Consider the following 21517-nt stretch of genomic DNA (forward strand, 5'->3'; position numbering starts at 1 on the left):
TACGAATACATCCAATGGATACACTCAAGACAAACTGCACAAAAGTTGTAACACTGTCACCTGACCAACAGGAAAAAAAATGAGTCAGAAGTTAAAAACAAAAAGAGAACATAAAGTTAAAGCTTTGGTCAAAATAAATGGCTGGTGGGATGAAAGATCTCATGGAGCACTTTTAGCACTTGTAGGAAAGCTAAACCTGCGCCCTGAAGAAAGCAACTGGAACTCACCACACAAGGGATTCTGGGAGTCCTGTGCAAGAGCCTTGAACTCCCCAGAACCATTATATGAAAGCAAGCATGTTTTGCTAAAATGTTAGTTTTTGTTTCCTTAACCCTCTCTCTGGATCTTTCTTCCATCTATGAAAAGGATTCAAATCTTGCATGACCTGTTATTTGCAGCAGTGCACACACAATAATATTGGCCTTCACAATTTGCAGTCAACAGACTCTGACAGACTCCTCTTAGGCTGGCATCAAGCACACTTGAGAAAAACACAGCCATATCTTTGGTCGAGTTGATCAATGAAAGTGTGCTCAAATGACTGTGCACAAACTAAGATTGTAAGCCAACTGTTGAACAGGCAATTGTTGGCAGCTCAAGTGGCCCTCTGTAGGAAAGTGGCAAGGGAAGGGAGGTGAAACACTGTTCTCACAATGAAATCACACTGGGCGTTCCCAACAGTAATACAAAACAAAAATGTACCTCTTTGCTTATTTTCAACATATCATTTAACACAGAAATGAGTGATATTACAGTTCATACAGCTACCACATTACATAACTCATTACATCATTACATAACTCAGTAGGAACAACAATAAACTGATAATATGATTTATACTTTTACTGAAATCAAAATGATCAGAGCAATAAACTATCAGCTAGTGGTTATAGCTGAAGAAATTTATTTTAGTTTCCTGAAAAGTGCTGTCAAATACCACAGGTCTTATTTCACCAGTCAACAGAAATGCCTGAACAATAAGTTTAAAGTTACTGAAATCAAAACGACCACAACAATATAATATTACTGAGGGGTCATCTCTTTCTGATCACAAAACAGTTTGAACTGATTTGAAACTCACTGCAAAATGTTGTAGGAATGAGCTGGTATTCACTGTTATTCAAGTGACTGAATGACATGGAATGAAGGGGGAAATCTGAAGTCTGTCAGGAAGGGAAATTGACCCAAAAAAAAAAAAATGTCATACATATTCTTGTGAAGACAGCAGTTACAGTCATAAAAAAATGTCATTAAAATAAATACAATTATACCATCAAGTAGCTTCTTATTAGAAGAATCTGGAGAGAGAGCGAGAGAGGGAGACAGAGAGAGAGAGAGAGAGAGAGAGAGAGAGAAGGGAGAGGCTATAAGGGGAGTTTTAACTTCTCTTTAAATAGAGCTGCTTGTCAGATCAAGAAAAGACAGAAAAGACAGCCAGAGATGCAACGCAGGATGAGGTTGGTATTACGATTAAGGATGCGCATACCAAGTTTGCGAGGTGTATTGAGAGGGTCACTCAGCAGCAACCCAGTAACATGTACAAGCTTCTGAAGCAGATGGAGAGCAGAAAGTACTGCAAGCCACTCTCCCAGCCTTTTTTATTGTGCTGAGGAGAGAGCCTGGTTACAAGGTTAATAAGCAGAAAGTTAGCATGTCTGAGAAACAGGTGTCCACTTTTGTCCAAGAGAGGGGTGAACTGAAGACTTCAGAGATAGAAAAGGCACTGGAACCTCAGAATCAATGAAATGAAAGACAAAACAGGGAGAAAATATCCACCGATAAGTTATCATTCTTCTCACCATGATTCGCCCCATCCTGACACATGAACTGGAGGATACTGGGGATACAGTCCATCATCTTAACAGAAAATAAAAAGGAAAACACCAACAGATAATCCTACAGTTCACTATGCAAGTTATCATAACGTGTCCCATCTGTTAAGAGCCTGGGATTTGCGTTGTGCTAGTTTAGCTAATCCTTCATTCTGGCCAATAATCCAACAGCCAATCCAACCAGTAATCCAAAAAAAAAAAAAAAAAAAAGAGATGGAACTAAAGAAAAACAACAAATGCACACGCACAAACATGTATATATGTACATATGTGTGTATTTCATATTTTGTCTTCCTCCAGTAACATATATGTAGCTGATGTTTCTGAATTATTCTCCCTGTAGTACACACACACACACACAGTCCTGGAATTTTTTACTGTGATGGATTTTTTTTAAAACATTAACAAAAACTTAATCTCATGAACCACAAGAAAGAATGACACCAAATATGCTACATACTAGCGGTCAGTTTAGGGTGGGCAGCCTTCTCTAGACATTATGACTCACTGCCCATACACATCCACTTATGTATTCCCAGAAAAGTTATTATCCTGTGATATATTATGTACCTGAAACAATACGCAAGGTGGAGGCTACGCTCTCAGGCTAGAAATCCTGATTCCTGCTTTGTAATAAACTAACAAATAAGGGTTTAGTAAACTATTTCCATTTTGTGTTTAACAAAGTGTCTTCATTTGAACTTTGCATATCACTTGGGTTTTGTCTCACTGTTGCCTCCTCAGTGGAATTTCTGATTTGCATCTCCTCCTTATCATAGTGATGTATTCGTGTGGCATGCTACGAATGCTTTCTTCTATCCTTTTCAAGGCCGAGGGAGGACTTGACAGGAACCAGGAATTAGCTGAACACAAGGGGTCTTTTTGCCATGACCAGATACATATTAAACAGACTTCCCTCGAGGACAAACAAAGGAAAGGAAATTTGGACGAAATCTTATCATTTCACAAATCCACAAAGCAGAAACTCAGCAGAAATTTAGAAATACATATTAAAGGCAGGCAGACAACAAGTTTACTGTCAAATCCAGGGTGAAATGGATGCTTTTAAAGGCTTTTTTGGTTCTTTGAAGTTGTTTACTTTATAGTTTGGTTCCCTTTGAAGGTTCTTCACAATGGCACCCAAGCAGCACATCATGTGGACTTAGAGCTGTGGCCTGTGTGGTAAACAAAGCAGCGTATCAAAAAGAGTAAGCTATGACTCCTGCATCCATTTGAAGCTTAGGCCAAGAACAAGACCTGTAGATTTTTGGGGGTCTGAAGAAAATGTGTATAAGTATTTTAACACACACATGCATGCATGTGTTGTGACAAAGAGCAGAAAGAAATGGAAATGATTTAACAGGCGCTGGGAGAAGGGAGCACACAGGGATGCAGAACAGCACACAAACATGCACAAGATTAAAAATAAAAACATTAAAATGTGAAAGATTATTATTTTATTCATCAGTGGTTGTAGGTGGTCCTCCTCCCATTTCATTGCTGTTTTCAGTGTGTGGAGAGCTTTTTTCTCCCCCGTCTCCTAACATCTTTGTAGCGCTTTTGGCATTGTGCAGCAGTTTTGGTGATGCCAGAAGCTGAGGACACATTCACCACTACTTCCTCCTACACCTGCTTCACCTCGGGGAGCTTTGGTGGAATCCTGCTGTGGTCATAGATGGTCTGCTTGTGCTGTTTTACTTTGTGTGCAAGCAGATGTGTTCCTTTTCACCTGGCAAATCCACCATTATAATAGCAATCCGCTGAGGTAAAAGCATACCTGGCTTTAAGGGGAATGAGTCATGGCACTCTTATTGGTTTATTGTATCTTACACCCAAAACACACCCATGATTAATTAAGAGACTAAACGCAAAGGCAGCCAGGGTCCTTTCTGTGTGGAGTTTGCATGTTCTCCCCATGTCTGCGTGGGTTTCCGCCCGGAGCTTCGGTTTCCTCTCACAGTACAAAGACGTGCCCTTCAGACTGTGTGCTTAGATTGTAAAAACAGAGTCCCTCATGTACCACATCAGTAACTATCATCTAAAAGAGACACATATCTGCTTTTCATGGATTTTTATTTTTTACATTATTCAGTCTCGTATGCTTGAACATCTGAAGTTGCAGTTGAATGGTGTGGGAACTTTGCTCACTGTTAGCTGTACTACTCCACATACATGACATAGCTTTTTCTGAACACAAAGGAAAAACAGGATCTTCATCAACCCAAATTTTGGTTAGAAGGTACCAGGTGAGCCTATCAAGTTGAGCTTATCGCTGAATGCAATTTGCCTCTATCCTCCAGCTCTACCAAACTCAGCTACTTCTTCTCTACACTCTTTGAGTCTTGTTGACCTGATGTACAAACATCCTTCTCTTCCCTGATGAAGTTGTCTTACTTCAGAGGCTGCACAATTCCATTTTTTCAGTCTTTCTTTTGCACATCTTAACTCCTTTCCTCTTATCTTAATTGAACTGCAAATCCTACTTGTAATGATGTTGCGTGTTACACTCAAATAGTTATTTGTATTTTTTTTAAGTGGCCAGAATCTGTTCTATTCATTTGCACAATAAAGACCTTTTCGCTCTCTTTCTGGTCTTATCAGCTGTTTGAATATCAGATGAAGTGTGGATTTGTTTTGTGCACAAACCAAATCCCTTACAGAAAAACAGAAATAGTAGCTGAATTGCACTGATCTGCAATAAAATAAAATAAAACAGAAGCTTAAATAGTAATAACTTGAATCCACAAACAGAGGAGCCTGAGAGAAAATGACCTGGGGGTTGCAAGCTCCTTTTGTATGCTGAAGTTCCCTCAGGGTGAAACATCTCAGATAGATAACCTCTAACTATTGCCTGTCCTATATCCCAACATCCTTTACCTTATTTGCCCTGTCCTAGAAAAACCACAAGCGCAGCAACCTTCACTAAGTGCCTATATATAACTCACTCTACACCTGGCAAAGATATATTTTCCTTTTTCCTACAAACACATTCGCACATTCGCTGACACACATGGACAGCACATATACACATTCCACAGGAATTGGGGTGGGCCATTCCTCAGGGTCTCTTCACTGTAATCTGCCCTCACTTAGTGCAGCTTTAATAAAGCAGCATTAGTTATCTGTGATCTTGTGATTCCTAAAGCACCACTGCTACCAGAGTGGATACTGAGGGCTTTGTACTGGGGCTTAAGACACAAACATTTTGTGATTAAGCTTTTAATTTTTTGATCTGGGAATATATATGTAAAGTTTTATGTAGTGCAAAATTTCTGTCCTCACGTACCGAACCCATTCCATTATGAACACTGTCTTTACACTGGATTTTAGAGTATTAAACTCCAGCTTCAGATGTGTTTAAATACATATTGGGGCACAAACTGAGCTCACCTGTCTACACTGAGTGTATTTGGGTGTGATAATCACTGTCTTGTAATTTTAGCAGAACTAAAGGAATTTGATAAATGATAAGAACCAGTCAGTCCAGGGTCTGGATCAGAGGAGGCAAGGTAGATCCAGAAAACGTTACGTCAGGTAAAGACGAGGCACAACGTGGATCTTCTTCACTTTCTCACAAAAAGAAAAAAAGAGGGGTATATATGAGGGGTATATATGCTCAATGTCAGCAAAACCAAAGAGCTGATAGTTGATTTTTGAAAAAAGGAGGCAAAGACACACAACCCTGTCTACATCAATGGAGCTGAGGTGGAGCAAGTGAGCAGTTTTAAGTTCCTGGGAATCAACATAACAAGAACCTGACATGGACTGCACATATCTCTGCCCTGGTTAAAAAAGCTCAGAAACGGCTGTATTTCTTAAGGAAACTTAAGAAAGCAAAATTCCCACACCAAGTTCTTGTCAGCTTCTACAAAGAAGCGATTGAAAGCATCCTGACTGGAAACATCACAAACTGGCATGGGATGTGTACGGCCCAGGACAGGAAGACTCTGCAACGAGTGATTAAAACTGCCCAAAACATCATTGGCACCCATCTACCAAGCATCAGTGATATCGGGGAGGTGAGGTGCCTGCGCAGAGCCAAAAGGATCCTAAAAGACAACACCCACTCCAGCCACAGCCTGTTCACCCTGCTGCCGTCAGGCAAAAGATACAGAAGTATTCGCTGCCGTACCACCAGACTACAGAGCAGCTTCTTCCCTCAGGCTGTGAGACTACTAAATGCACCATCTGAACTCCCCCAGGCTTAATAATTCTATTTTCTACACAATCAATCAATTAATCAATCAAGAGGGAACCACATTTTAATTTCACTATACAACCTGTTGTATAATGACAAATAAACTTCCTTGTATCTTGTATCCTTGTATCCTTGTAAATGTTTGGCTCAATGGACGACTTATTTCACTTTCAGAAGGTCATCGCTTGTTCCTCTCTATTAGCTAGAAGCTCAATTTCATGGATGTAACCCCTCCGTCATACAGCCAGAGGATCAAAGATTTGATGCAGAATATCAAGATGGACAACATCAAATGTAGCATAAACAGCTCCATTATGAGAATTCACAAATCCTTTGACCCATTCGTAAACTTTGTGAATAGTTTACCTGGAACTGTGCCTGGAACTGTGAACACATACTTCTAAGGGTGGTCGGTCCCATCTATACTTAAATACACTCTGTGTGTGTGTGTGTGTGTGTGTGTGTGTGTGTGTGTGTGTGTGCCTGTGTGTGCCTGTGTGTGCCTGTGTGCCCGTGTCTGTGTGTATCAGCTGTGGATGTTTTCTTTTTTCCTGATACATATCTATTTTTGAGATTATGTATTTGTCTTGTCAGATAAATGGTACAAATCTCTATAAATAAAGTGTTTTTGGGCTGGTGGGCTGATTATAACAGATGGACACTGGATGGAGCCTGGAATAACACTTCAGACTGATGATATCATGGTAATATTCCTCCAAGCCATAGCTAAAAACTTGATGTTTCCACACACAAAACGGCTTTTCAAACAATTTGTGCATTGCTGGAGTCATGATAATTTTGAACCATTCTTAAAACAAATGGCTCTGGTGGTTGAACAGTTACTGAAGTATGGTTTCATCCTCCCTCTATTTGCTTGGGCTGCATTAAACAAAAACAATTTCCCTCTGCATAAGCTTTGATTAAAAGAAAACAGTTTCTTTCTTTCTCTTTTTTTAATTAAACAGTGTAGTTTCACAGTTAAGAGACAGATGAGAAACACACAGCCTAAATCAAGAAGAGAGAGTGAGGAAAGAAACAGGAACTGACAAGGCACACAGTGCACTGTGATATATCACTGTAGTCTAAATGAAATTAAAAAGGTTTGATAGTCTATCCAAGTTGGGTCTACAGAGTAGATTAGAATAAACTTTGTTCACACCACAGATTTTTTTTTTTTTTTTGCTTGTTTTTTGTTTAAATAGGACTCATTCAATTTTAACAGGGTTCTTTTCTTTGTGAAATACATTATGTGTTTGTTATTTTTTATATTTTTCATTTATTTTTGTGCAAGTATATATGTTTTGTACCTATATTCTTCAAGCACAAGGGTTGAAGTATTGAGGCACTGGACTGATTGATGGATTGACTCACTGACTGATTGATTGTTTGATTGCCCCATTTAGACCTATTGATGTTCTCAGGAGTTGAAAATCACCGAATGTATTGATTTTGCTGATGAAATTTTGGAAATTGTCTCCTAGAATGATGCTCCCAGACTTTACAACTTCCTCTGCGCTGATCCCAACACGTTCTGAAACCTTAAATACACCCCCTGCTTAGCACAGTCTCAAAGGAAAATCCTGCCATTCTGAGAGCCCGCAAATCCACAGGAAAAAAACAAAAAAAAGTTTATCCTGTGCTTCCCTCATTTTTTATCCTACCCCTCTTTATTTGGCAGCTCACTTTCTGGGAATCAGACGGGTAACACATGGCATTCTGTGCGTCAGTGGTGCTTGCCAGGCACTTAAAACATTGACAAATGATTTCTAAATTCAGAGGAAAATCGAGGGTGGGCAAGATGAAGCATCACAAACAAAAATAATGGGTTGACTCAGCTGTGGGATGCATTCTAACTCAGCTGAAGATGAAACCAGAATCAACTCAAGATGCCTATTGCAAGCACAGTTAAGAGGAGTACAGTGAGGTAAACAAATGCAAAAAAGACAAGTGGGGATACTTCTAAGTTTCTCAAAATGATGTGTAGCATTTTAAAACACGATTTTGTGCTTGATTTGTGTATGCTGCCTCTGACAGTAGCTGAATTAAAAAAAACATACACGCCATATTGTAATTTTGCATGCTCCAGAATATATAATTTTGTTGTTGCAAAAGCTAATCTTGCTGGATAGGAGAAGAAAAATCACTGGTCCTGCCTAGACTGAATTAACATTACTTGATGAGTTGTGGTAGTGTAGTGTTTAGTGATTTAGAGCAATTCAGTCAGATTCCTTTTCCTGACCAATTTAATTTGTGATTATTACAGTGCATCTCCCTACAGCAGTAATAGTAGTTTTCTGGTACCGTATCGATCATTGTGTTGCTCAAGTGATTCAAAAGTCTGGGGTTGCCTTCTTCAGTGACTATTCTCTTGTCAAAATCCAGTCAAGTTCTAGTCAATTGAGAGCCGCGGTTGGGCAGGACAAATATTGTGAAAAGCTGTGCCAGAGTCAGACCATAACAAAAAATAAAATATAATAAAATATAATTAAATTAAATTAAATTAAAACAAAACAAAACAAAACAAAACAAAACATGGTGACGGTCTTGGAATATATACTGTAAAGGCTGTCCTCAAGGTTGCTTTAAATTGATTAAATCTAAGAGCTATTAAATCTGAGCAACATGAGCACTGAGGAAATTTCTTAAAGAGGAAGATGATTTTTGCATTTTCTGCGCAGGATTTGACAGAAGTTTAATCTATCAGCCTATCTAACTTAGGGCCCTTTCACACCTACCTCGTTTGGTTGAGACCTTTGGATTTTTCATTTTGATCTGACCAAAATAACAGGCGTGAAACCTCCCTTGGACCACGGCCTGGACCAAACAGGTCCGAAGAAATAAGGTAGCCTCAGTCCAGATCAAACTAAACCATGGTTTGGTTCATTTCTAGTGTGAAACATCTTTTATGGAATGGTTAAGACTTTTGGCCCAATTAGAGCAAGTTCTGGGAGGCTATCGTCAGAACCTGAAAAAGGAAAGATGAGCTGCGATGGCACATGGGGAGAAGAAGTTTTAATTTAAATATGGTCTAACAAAGTTATAAAAAGTCAACTGGAAATAACTCATAAAAATGCTGACACTTTCCAAGGAATTTTCAGAAATGATTTGAGAGACAAGATATGAGGGGATGGGAGACAAATGCCACCCAAAGATAAGAAACTGTGGCAGAAGTACAGAAAGGTGCATGATGCCCTTATAAGTGGTGTGTTGACCAATGAGAAGGACAAATTTCCTTTTTCCCCCCTTTTTATTTATTTTTTCAATCTGTTCTTTCCATTGATTCAAACAGCGATAGAAGGCTAGCAGCACTGCCAAATTGACAACACATCGACGTGAGCTGGTGTGTCGCCAAATTGGCTGTAGCTCCCCATACTTGACAAAGTCAAGTATGGGGAGCTACATCCCACACAGGTGATGATGACAGGACACAGGTATGTTATGTAAAGTTCTGTAGTGCACTCATATAATTGCAATGTGAAATCAAAACTAACTGGATCAAATGTATACAGGCCGACACAAACATGAACCTTGGTTCAGCCTTTCAGGTGTGAAAAGGCCCTCAGACTCACCATAATCTAGACAAAACAGTGTCCCACACACTTGATGTTTTCATACAAATTCTGTAAATAAAAACATCAGGTTCAAATACGTGTCATTCTTATCTCCCTCTCTCCTTCTGGACCAAATAAGAGGAATCCACATTATTTTGAGAGAAAAATACAGTGAGTTGGTCAGTGAAAATAAAATTGCACCTCACAAAAAAGAAGGCAATGCCAGACTGAATATCCTAATGGAGTGGAAACACAATAACTCTTCAGTATGAATAACAGGCTATCAACACCTAGTAATGAAGTAATGCATATATTAATGAACAATATGGACAGTATATATGCAGTGTACTGCACTGCATTATGCCGTCCTTCATACTAATCCTGTCCAGACAGAAACTATGCTTATTCCAGACTCTTTGGTAATCCCCTTGGTCCTGTAGTAAAAATGACCAATCAGCAGACCTCCTCTGGTATCAGAGACATTTTCAGGCCTTTGCTAGCCAAGGACAAACATAAAACAACCTGAGGAATAGCCTGGGAAAATGAGGTCATCTGATCAGCTTAAGTAGAATGTAAGCAAAAGTTCACTTATTTACAAGTGCATCTAATCTGTAGCCGGCCCTCTGACAGGGGAAAATGCCTCAAGTTTTGAGTGTTCTCCATTTGTCAAATGCTGAGCCCATAGTGATTCAGTGCATTTTGTTTGTGTGCAAGGAAAAGAACCTTGTGCACAAACTTTTCCTTGGATGATGATGATGATGATGATGGATTACATTTATACAGCATTTTATCTAGACTCAAATCGCTTTTTAGTGAAGGGGGTAAATTCACCTCAACCACCTCCAGTGTCTAGCACCCATCTCTGGTATTATCGCTAATTTTATCCTTTTAAATAGTTAGTTTCCACCTTTCCACCTACACGGTGCGTGTCAAAACACCTGTCCCTATTATTTAGCAGGTACAACCCCACATCAGCAGCAGCTCAGCATTTCATGCCATTGTCCTATTTCCAGCCTCAACACCCCTGAAAAAACACATTTTTGTTCCAGAGAAAAAGTTGCTTTGTACTTCTGTGTGTGGTCTTTATGGGCCGTGCCATGACACTTCCGGTTGGTGCTAGAGGCATGTGATACACCATGGCACCAGTGTGAACTGGAGCAATGCAATGCCAGCGGGTGTGCACTTCCATCAATTGCGGAATGCACATGGTTTGTAGAAAATACTTTTTTAAAAAATGTAATCCAGCGATACATAACTCTGTATAAATGTTCAAAACATAATTACACAAGAATTTGGAAATGATTTTTTATCAAACTCGGAACCGGGCACAAACCCCAATAGCGGTCTAGTCATTAACTAATCAAGACTATCTCCTCTGGCACCATGGCACTGTTGCTTGACCCAGAAGCACATTGGTGGCACCTAAACACTGACTCTAATGTACTTGTTATTAATCTCCCCTGCCGCTTCTTGCTTTTCCAGATGATGGATGACCAGACGATGCGGCCCAAAGTTAGAGTGCTGCTCCAGCATGATTACAGAGCCTGTAACTGGTCTGCCCCTGCAGTTGATTAATGCTCTTGTTCCAGCTCACCACAAATATGCTGACTCTAATCAAGCACTTTTGTCATTGAATGGAGAGCGCATTACCCGTTTTCTTTAAGCTTACTTTAATCATTGCAGAGAAATCTAGCGGGGATACCTAAAATTTGGTAAACTCGAGGGATACAATAAAGATTGGTATATAAATCCTTTGGTTTCAATTTAAGGTTATCAATTTTTTTTTTTTTTTTTTTGATGGATATTTGTAATGACAAGCAAGTTTATTCATTTGATTTGCATCCTTCATTTAATTCTTGCAGCTGAACTGGATTGTGGTGGAGTATTTTGAAGGCTGGCTTGATCATGGCAAGTGGAGTCATTCATCACTAGCACTGGCTGTCAGACTACTCCAGGTTATCGACGGGCCCGTATTGACAGAAATGCTGGTCTTGGAGCACAGATCAGAATGCCTGAAGAGCTATTGATTGGAAGATTTATAAAGTGCTTTGTTGACACAACGGCTTTAGTTCAACAGCAAAAACAAGAAATGTAAATATAATATTAGACACAAGTTAACTTTAATTATCCCTTCAGGAAACAGGGGAATCATTCTTCCACTTCTGACAATTTGATAGCACATAAACTTTTCAGCATTGTAGCTGAAATGAGACTGTGCCCCCAGAAACACTAACCAAATGTATACATAATTATACAAAACAAAGTATTTTCTGGTTACATCTTTGGGCAAGAACATTTTTGCATGGTGCATAGTAGGGCCTTCACCCTGTGGGTTGTAGTTACAGCAGAGAAGTATGGGATATACAGGATTTCTCTATTTCTCTAAAATGGGAATAGAACAGTGAAGGTTCAGTCTGGACCGCATGACAGCAGGAACTGAAGTTAAACAGACATCATACAGTATTAAACACAGAACAGAAACATAACAGATTGGATTTTTTTATTATTTTATGGAGCTCTGCTGTTATATAAGACATTTATAAGGTGTATTTGTTATGACTGAACAAAAGGTGCTGTCAGGGAAACTGAGCTGTGCATGTGACTGCACTCACACCAGGATGTTTTGCTGACTTGTTTGGGTTGATGGCCTTGCATTCATCACTCAAATAAGTGCACACAGCAACACAGACAGACACACACTGTATTAACACAGTCTAATGAACCCATGGCTTTATTAACTGATGAATTAATGAAGCACAGTTTCAAATATGCGGTATATAAAAAATCAACTGAACAGCTAAAACCGGAACAAAAAAAAAAAAAAAAAAAACAAAAAAAAGAATGAGATTATAACCCTTTTCAGCAAAAAGGGTTATAAAAAAAAAAAAAATGAAAGGCAGTGCTGCATCTGCTATTGTTGTTTTTTGTTGCTGTTGTTGTTTGTTGCCCACTTGGACTCGATTTCTGCTTATTCTAAACACACACACACACACACACACACACACACACACACACACACACAAACACATGACGTCATTATCATGAATTTTATCTAGCCATGTCCCCACTCAAATCTGTAGGATAGCGCACATGTGATCTCTGGTACTGGCTCCCAAAACAAAATAAATAAATGTATAAATTTACTGTATAAACCATATATAATGTATAAACCAATGGGCAGAGCATAATGGCTGAACTTCATTTTGTTATTATTATTATCATGATTAATATCAATCCTTATTACCATTATTTGAACCCTTAAAAATTTAAGAAGCTTTAAAAAGCAGAGAGAAGCACTCCTCTGGCTCCTACTTCACTCCTGCTGTGAGTGCACCAGATCGTGTGCCCATCACTTGTTAGCTAAAAGAAACACTTTCTTCGAGATCTGCACTGGCCTGGTTCAGCATGACACCCAGACTGCAGGTAATTCAACCCATATTGTTTTTAAATAAATATCACATTTAATGTATACAAGTTAATGAAACACTGCATGATTGGTTAATTAAAAGGCAGTAACCATGGTGGCAGTAACTGTAAGTAAATGGAAGTCTGAGTAGCCCTGCCTCACTGTTATAGTTTTTGGCCAAGTAGGATTTGCAAATATTTGCCAATTGCAAGAAAAAAAAAAAAAAAAAAACTGGAAATATTGCTCTCCAAAATAGAGCCAGCAGTCTTTCCTGCTTTTTCAGATACAACGAGAATCTAACCATGCATCCAGTGACAAAAGTTTTATCTTTTTTCATCCTAGATGACTTTGGCAAGTCTGTCTTGGGAAAACTAGTCTCTGGCTGCAATTCGGCTGCAAGTTTCATAAGCCAGTTGAGTAAAGGCATATGTGTTAGTGCACAAGAGGAGGTGATTATAGAATGATTAAAGTTCAGTGAACAGAAGCAAATAAGGAGTGAAGCATCACAATCCATACTTTGTTGCAGAGTATACAGTAAGATATTACTGTAAAACTTAGGCTAACTGTGAAATAAAAAAAAAAATGCAATCCAAACAATCTAATTAAGACATACTAGTATGAGCTGACACATCACCTTTGAGTTCAAGTTTATTTATAGCCCCAAATCACGACTCTAGTCTCAAAAGGCTTTACAGGCACACAGTCTCTGGAAAACAAAATGACACCTGAACCCTCAGGCGGTCGCACCTTGTTTGTAATATAGCAGCCCATCACCACTTCTGGGAGTAAAGGTGTCAAGTCAGCATCCACCTTTATATGACATTTGTGTCCTACCCGACTGACACTGATTGCAGCATACACTGTATCAGAGGAGAAAATTTGTACTATTAAATCCTGGTCAGTGTCCTGTAGGTAGAATTTTAACAGGTGTAATGAGTGAGAGGGCAAGCTACAGAAACACAAGTTTAGTTGAAACTATGTACATATTGGTTTGTTCATTGTTATACCAGGACAGATAATTTGGCAATCTTAAAGGCTACAAGCTCTTTCTAGCTGTCTGCCCACAACAATACTTTTACTTGTACATTTCTCTAAGCTATCCTTTTCGCAAATCTCTGTCACAAAAATTTTGTTTTCAAACAGGCTGCAGTCACACAATAATGAAATCAAATGTAGCTCAATCTACTCCAGTTAAAATAATCTCATAGTATAACATAGCTTAACATAACTTATAAAATAAGCCTTACCTTTTTTTTTTTTTTTTTTTACTGGTAAATTTTTACATTCCACTTAATAATATAATTCCTGTCACTGACAAACACCTGTTCCTCACTGAAAATGATGCGAGCTGGAGGGGTGGCATGAAAAAAAAAATAATAGCAGCAAGTAGTTTTCATGAAGGTATCTAAACTTTCAGTGAGTGTAAGCAAGAAAAGCAAGCAACACTGGGTTAAAAAAAAAATCTGCACCATGCTGCAGGCATACCAGCCCTGTAAAGCTCTGCTATTGGCTGGAAACTGCACTGAGTTCCACTTTGCACACACTGGGGAGAGTAGCGATGCTGATCTTGACAACAGAAAAGCGTCCACCTCTGTTTGACATTTCCATCATATGTTACAAGTACCTGACTAAAAAACAAGGCATGGGCTGAAACTGCAAAGATTTTAAATTCATATTTATTATCCATTCATTATTTATTAATAATTTTGATAATTAAAACAAAGGCCAGAATCAAATGCCACACCCTGGTTTTTAGCAACTGGTTTCACTTTTGCCTTTTCCAAGTTTGTCTTTAAGAAAGCATATCTGACTCAGAGGACCAACTAAAACACTCTCTGACTTGTTGGCATTTACCTGGGGCCTCTTGTATTGAATGCCTGTTAGGCAGGCCTGAAGGTGCCAGACAGCTAGGATTTGAAGTTTTGAGTGAATAATACAGTCAGCTATCATCAGGGTAAGAGTGGTAGAGGTTGTTATGTTAAAGAATAACATGGCTCAAGGGGACGATAAAAATTTAAATTGGAAAGGGGTCTTACACTGACCCTTGTGGGACACCACATGTAAGATTAGCAGATGAAGAAGAGGAATTATTTCTCACAACAGATAATATTCTTTTTGACAGATAGGAACATAGCAATTCAAGAGTAACATCACAAAAAAAAAAAAAAAAAAAAAAAAAAAACCTTGCATATTTCCAAGGACTATGCAATATTGAAAAGTGGCTGAGACTGAAAAACAAATTCATAACAGAACGAGACAAGGTGAAAACCTAGTATGTGGCCATACTGCGACTACATTTAAAAAGCAGCTGTTTTGACCTCGGTTCAGTGAGCAGTGGCTCTACTGGACAGCAGTTTTCAAACACTCATTACTGGTACAGTTAAATAGCCGCAACTTATTTTTTATTTGAAATAAGCTGCTTTTCCACCGCATGCTACAGCTCAACTTCACTCTACTCTACTTGCCTTTTTTGGTTTTCCATCAGGCAAAAGTTGCGGATAGTACCTGGTATTTTTTTTTTTTTTTTTTTTTTTTTTGGTATCACCTCCGCACAGATTCCATGCAAGCTCAGCCAATACTAAAAGGTGACATGGTCAGAGAGAAACTGAGCAGCTCTCTGTTCAACCATGATATAGTCATGAGAGTTCAGATTTGTTTCAGTGAGTCAGATAATGTGGTTCAGGTTCCCAATGAGAGCCGGCTCCTTTGGCTCTAAAACGGCTCTTTGCTTAGTAGCTTCTTTTCCAGTTATCAAAAACTCCAAATTAACAATATTTTGAGCGATGATTAGTATTTCTGCACATCTATCACTTAAATTGATCAATGGAATCTTAGTTGATATCTCACATACGCACATACATGGTCTTCCCTGCACACAAGCGCACACCCACACAATCACAATCACACACACTTACTCCTTATAGACACGTTCTACAGCATTCAGAAACAACTACTACTGTTTTTACCCGTGACATCATTTGTCAGCTAACCAATCATGTATCTTTGAACACTCGGTCAGTCATTCAGTCAATCAGTCAGAAACATCTTTATCTGTAGTGCTGGCCCCGCTGTGTGGTCTGTGCAAACAGATATTTTTTGAGTCATGGCTGTTATTGGCAATAATTTTAGAAAAAATGGCAGATTTTGCAGCTTTATCACCTTGCTAGCTGAGGAGAGTTTGAAGTCTCTTTGCTCTCCACTGGTGTTAGGCTTTCCTCCACAGAGACCTAAAAGCAGCACTTCATCATAGCAATGAGTGACAAAGAAACATTATTCCATTTTGATGGTCTGTACCTGGTGTGCTTACGTACAGCAAATGAATGTGGCATGCTGTGTAGTGATACAGTGGCAGTTTTAGAAACAAAAGTAGTTTTGCCAGTTTGGAAGTGAGCTGACGGGATATAGCATTGATAATGAATCCTAAACAAACTGTTTTGCATCCCTCAAAACATCTTTTCAACTTCGGGTCACCTTGCAAAAACGTGGTGCTACTGGAGCACATCTACTTGCATTCATTTTAGAGAACAACACTCCCGATGAAGCATTCGTTCCCACAACAGGGAAAAGGCTGACAAGTTTAGAGGATCGATTACATTCCTAAGAGTAGTAGTTATGACAATATGGGTAAGAGCCCAAACTATCACTTTAGGGCAGAAGATTTCACATTGTGGTCTTCTGTCATAAAACCTATTAAGCTCATATGGTTAACTTCAAAGAGCAAAAATGTAAATCTCCATAATTTAATTAGTATTTTCACATCTATCATGACTGACCAACTGACTGCTTCATTGCCTCCACAAACATGTTAGAAAAGAGCAGTAGCTACAAACTCCATGAGCTCCCACAGGACCTCTGTTCACAAAAAATGCTTTGGATAATGAGTTGCCTGCATTATTAATGACAATCTGACAGATCCTCCAATGTTGGGGGAACTGATCATTAGCCAGACACATTAACTCAGCATTCCACTGAAATGGTCTTTTAACCAGTCATAAAATGTAAATTTTGTCCTTAATGTTCTCAAAAGTCCTTATTTATTTACTAGTGTGATGTTAAATAGTGGTTTAAGACTGATAAATCATTTAATAGTCCCACTACCAATGGCAGAGAACAACCACACTGCCAAAAGCATGATTTCCAGCAAATTTATATCAATAACTGCATATCAGAGGTGTGATGCTTGATGGTAAAAAACATTGCAAACGGCATAAAGATAAGGGAATAGTGTTGTGTGAATACATATTTGTTATTGAGAGACACAGAGAGAGCTGTGCAAGCGTGTTTGTGTGCATGCATGTAGTCGTAAAGTGACATGTAGACACGATACACCACTTAACATGAATAAGTAATTTGCTGTAATTATGCAAGCAGCAAAGCACTGTTTTGACAACATCTCTAAACGCAGATCACACATAAAGATCCTTATTAGTGCAGGAGAAGTGCATTCAAACATCTCGGTTGATTTAATTTTAGGCATGACCAACACTGGTTCATTTACTGGTCACACAGCTGACCATTCTATCAGCTAGGAGGGAGTTATTCATAAAATGTAATATATAAATATTTATTATGAATACTAGTAATACTTACTATTCATATTTAAAAAAGACTACTTAAGACAGTGATCCAGCCACTCCAAATATTAGGAATATATATATATATATATATATATATATATACACACACACACTGTGGTCTTTTATTGTTTTATTTGCATCTTTTGTTTTATTTCAAATTTTATTTCAATTTTTAGCCTTTTCTTTTTAATTCCACCCTGTGCTGTGTTTTATTATTTTTAATGTTTTATTTAATGTGTTTTCAAATGTTCTTCTTTTTATTGTGAAGCACTTTGAGCTGCAATTCTTGTATGAAAGGTGCTATACAAATAAAGTTTTATTATTATTATTATTATATAAATGTAGTGGCTAAATCATTAAAAAAGCCGACATGTTTTGGCTACTGAAAGTTTTTGTCACAGCTTTAGAAACAGACAGTACGGGTGTATAGGAGGCAGTAACACAACCATAGAATATCATGACAAGCAAATACAGAATTAACAGAAATAACAGAGGGGAACCTCCATATTATTTCTTGTAAACCAGTGCAAACCTCCTGGCCACATATTGCCTATATAAGGAAGGACAACATCACTCTGTTTGACTCCTCTTTCCAGCTGGCTGGCCCTCTCCTGACCTTCTTTGATTGTGTGATTTTATCTTTGATATGCCTTAACCAATAAAGGCATTTTAACTTACATCCTTGGCTTGATGTGAGTGTGCCTGAAGTAAGCCCAGGGGCTCCTCTTCTCTGGCTGATCATCTTTTTGACTTCAAGAGCACTTTGTATTTACCTGGAGTTTACTACCTAACAACTATGAGCACCTGGTATTTTTTCCATTTGTCTCGATAAAAAAGGTACTTGGTTGACTCAAGCAGTGGGCTCTTGTATGCATGTATGCATTGTCCTCACTGTGATAATGTTGTGCAGTCTAAATGTGTTGCTGATATTAAAACAAACAGACCATACACAAAATTATTTTATTAACTGCAATACTACTTTTTGTCATATACCACCTGTCTTGTCCATGTGTGGACAGTTTTTCCTACATAGACCATGCAAAAAGATGCCTGGGGGATCATCTAGCCGAGCATACATATATCATTAGAATTAGAAATTACGTTTACCTCATGGCAAGACTTTTAGTGAGTTTCAAAATGCCAGTTATTACTTATTGTGTACAGAGGGCACTGAGCATATTAAACCTTTGGTCAGAGGGGTGATAGATTATAGAAATCTAACCAAGGGGAAGCTTTTTGGATCCATTGTCTGAATGTGTTAAAGTATCCTGGTCTCAGTGGAGGTAATATTTCATTTTGCACGTTATATCTAACAACCATCTTTCAAGTTGTTCAGATGAAGAGTTTAGGTATGCTCGTCTTTAATGATGCCATTATTTGGCAAAGAAAATATAGTGTATGTCTGCACACTGAAAGTAGACAAAACAAGGGCTACAAATCCCTCATTCTGTTAAGTGAAAGTCGACAGTTGTTTTGTTTTTATTATTATTATTATTATTATTATTATTTTAAAAGGGTATAACATTTCTTCCTTTTCATGGTTTAGTTTCTATCTCTGTTTTTAGGCAATCCTTAGGTTTGTATCATGTTTCAAACTGTACTTACCAATAATTTGAAGTCTTCCTTTTTTATTTAAAGACATACCAATAATTCAATGCAAAATGTTGAATGGGGCTTTTGCCACTGTTCTGTGAATGTTGTGTGACGTCGTACCAGCATGCCTTTGTAGGCCGAATGCCTTTGTATTAGAGAAAAGTCAGCTATTACTAATGTGTTCACCTTAATTCTCAATTGTACTCCAAGAAATTAAAAACAAAAAAGGTAAACATCTCATGCTATAACAAAGCAAGATGGCATTTACCAAATAAAATAAATAAATAAATAAAATGTGAGAGCACAGACCTCTGTCAAGCAGGATCAGGTATTGTGTCACATATACAGAGAACAAAGACAAACAAAACTGACAAGAAATTGCAGCTATCTTTTTTTTTTTTTTTTTTTTTTTTTTTTTTACAGACTACCAGAACTGAAAAGAAAAAAATAAATATTTAAGAATGAACATCTTGGACGCAATGTTTGTCAAGATTGCCTACGATACCGAATGCACTGACATGACTTAAAGAGATCAGAGATTTGAGATTTTTGGCTTTATGATGGAGACAAATTAGACTGTCTGACTAGACTTGTTAAATGTATTTTATACCGCTCTTGCCTAAACAGAAGTTACTTGCCTTGAGCATGTGTCTGCAAAACGTCAGAAAAACAGCAATGGTAAAATTCCAAAGTGAACAAGAGACACTCTGCCACGACTTCTTCTCTCTACTTACCTGACTATTTCCTGTTATTATTCCTAATGTTATTTGTATTCTATAGACATTCAAAGTAGAAAAAATATCTTAATGGTGTCCAGCTGATGGCAAGGTCATCCCTGCTTGTGAAAACAGGCTGCAGGTTGCTATTAGCTGCTTCATTTCTCCAGCAAGCTGTGTGTGCTTGGTGGTGAAGAGGAGCAGCTAGTAGTGCATATGATTTAATGGAGGTGTTACTGCAATATTATTGCAGTTTTGTTTTGACCGTTGACATGACAAAATTGCACAATTTAAAAATACATTAAATGATGAAGACAGCAAATAATATATAGGGTAGGGGGAGCAACAAAACCCAGTGGGCTTATTTGAAGTCTCCACCTAAATAATGTAAAATATTTCACCAAATTGTATACATTTGTTTATAATTTCCTAATCCTGCTTATTTTAACTAACATATTAATTAATGTTATATTTCACCTCCTCTAGAGGCTATATTTTTGCTCCTGTTCATCTGTCTGTCTGTCCATCAATCATCCTGTCAGCACATGGGCAGTCATGGGGACTAAATACCACAGCGCCCATGGGCCTTATCAAATTTTTAAATATATTCAGTATAACATTATGTAGTACTCCAAATTATTGGTTGCAAGCAGGACCAAAATACTACACCATAGCTATTGGAATGATCAAACAATGCGTGTATAAAGTTGACTCAAAGCTGTGTAAAGTAGCTCAGCGTGACCAGTGCCAACATCAGAATTTGAAACTCAGCAACTGGCTTTTTTCTTTCTTCAGTGAGTCTCAATTATTTGAACGTAGTTCTTATTTGTTTGTACAGATAATTAATTGTGTAATAGAGGCAATGCTGTTCTTGGACAGTGGATCAGTAGTATGTTATAATATCTCCTCCAGAACCTTTACCATAAATTCAAATCACATGGGGTGAGGGCTATGAATGCCCTTAAGCACTGCCACAATGGTTTTAAAAACGTATGCTCTCACAGTACTATAAATTGATTTAGATAAAATCTACTACCAAACTACATGTAAATATAACAGTTTTCAGACCAGCTAGTGTGCAGTGTGCTCTCTTTTAATAGTGAAAACCTCTGAACTTAGTACAGACTGACCTGACATCCCCAGGATCTTCGGTAACCAGCACATCTGTTTTACAGCTGGCAACAGGGTTGATTGACAGCTCCACTGGCGGCACCACAAAGCTCTTACTGACTGGCAGCCACAGGCCTTGGCCCAGACTGTAGGACGACCTAGGTTGGCACAGCCACAGGGCACAAATGTCATTCACAATATTTCACATACATGTACAGGTATACACACAAAAACATGAATACTGATAGCATGTCTTCATAGTCTTGTGCACTGGGTGTAACAAGGAGGCCTGTTAGGTCTCCTCTTCGTTTAAGAGCAATTTAGCATTTAGAGTAAAGTGTATATGCATATTAGGGATGGAAAGTTGACATGGTGGACAGATTGTCCTTCAGCTGGGGGACCTTCATTCAGACCTCCATGTTGATAAGGTTCTGCCTTGCTCAAGAGTTCTTGAATGAGACACTAAATCCTTACCAGCTGCAAAGACAGTGTTTTTAGCTGACCCTGCACTCTGACCTCCCTAGAGCTGGGCAA

General features: G+C 38.3%; 1 protein-coding gene across 2 annotated transcripts in view; it reads right to left on the reverse strand.

Moving 5' to 3' along the window:
* astn2 (astrotactin 2) overlaps positions 1–21517 on the reverse strand; it is a 491396-nt gene that overhangs the window by 207075 nt on the left and 262804 nt on the right. For both annotated transcript variants that reach the window (XM_030065131.1, XM_030065132.1), the window contains exon 10: positions 21004–21141. In XM_030065131.1, coding sequence (XP_029920991.1) covers positions 21004–21141 — 138 coding nt within the window. The remainder of the gene's footprint in view (positions 1–21003; positions 21142–21517) is intronic.

This window comes from Myripristis murdjan, chromosome 12 (genome assembly GCF_902150065.1).
Source record: "Myripristis murdjan chromosome 12, fMyrMur1.1, whole genome shotgun sequence".
Classification (NCBI taxonomy): domain Eukaryota; kingdom Metazoa; phylum Chordata; class Actinopteri; order Holocentriformes; family Holocentridae; genus Myripristis; species Myripristis murdjan.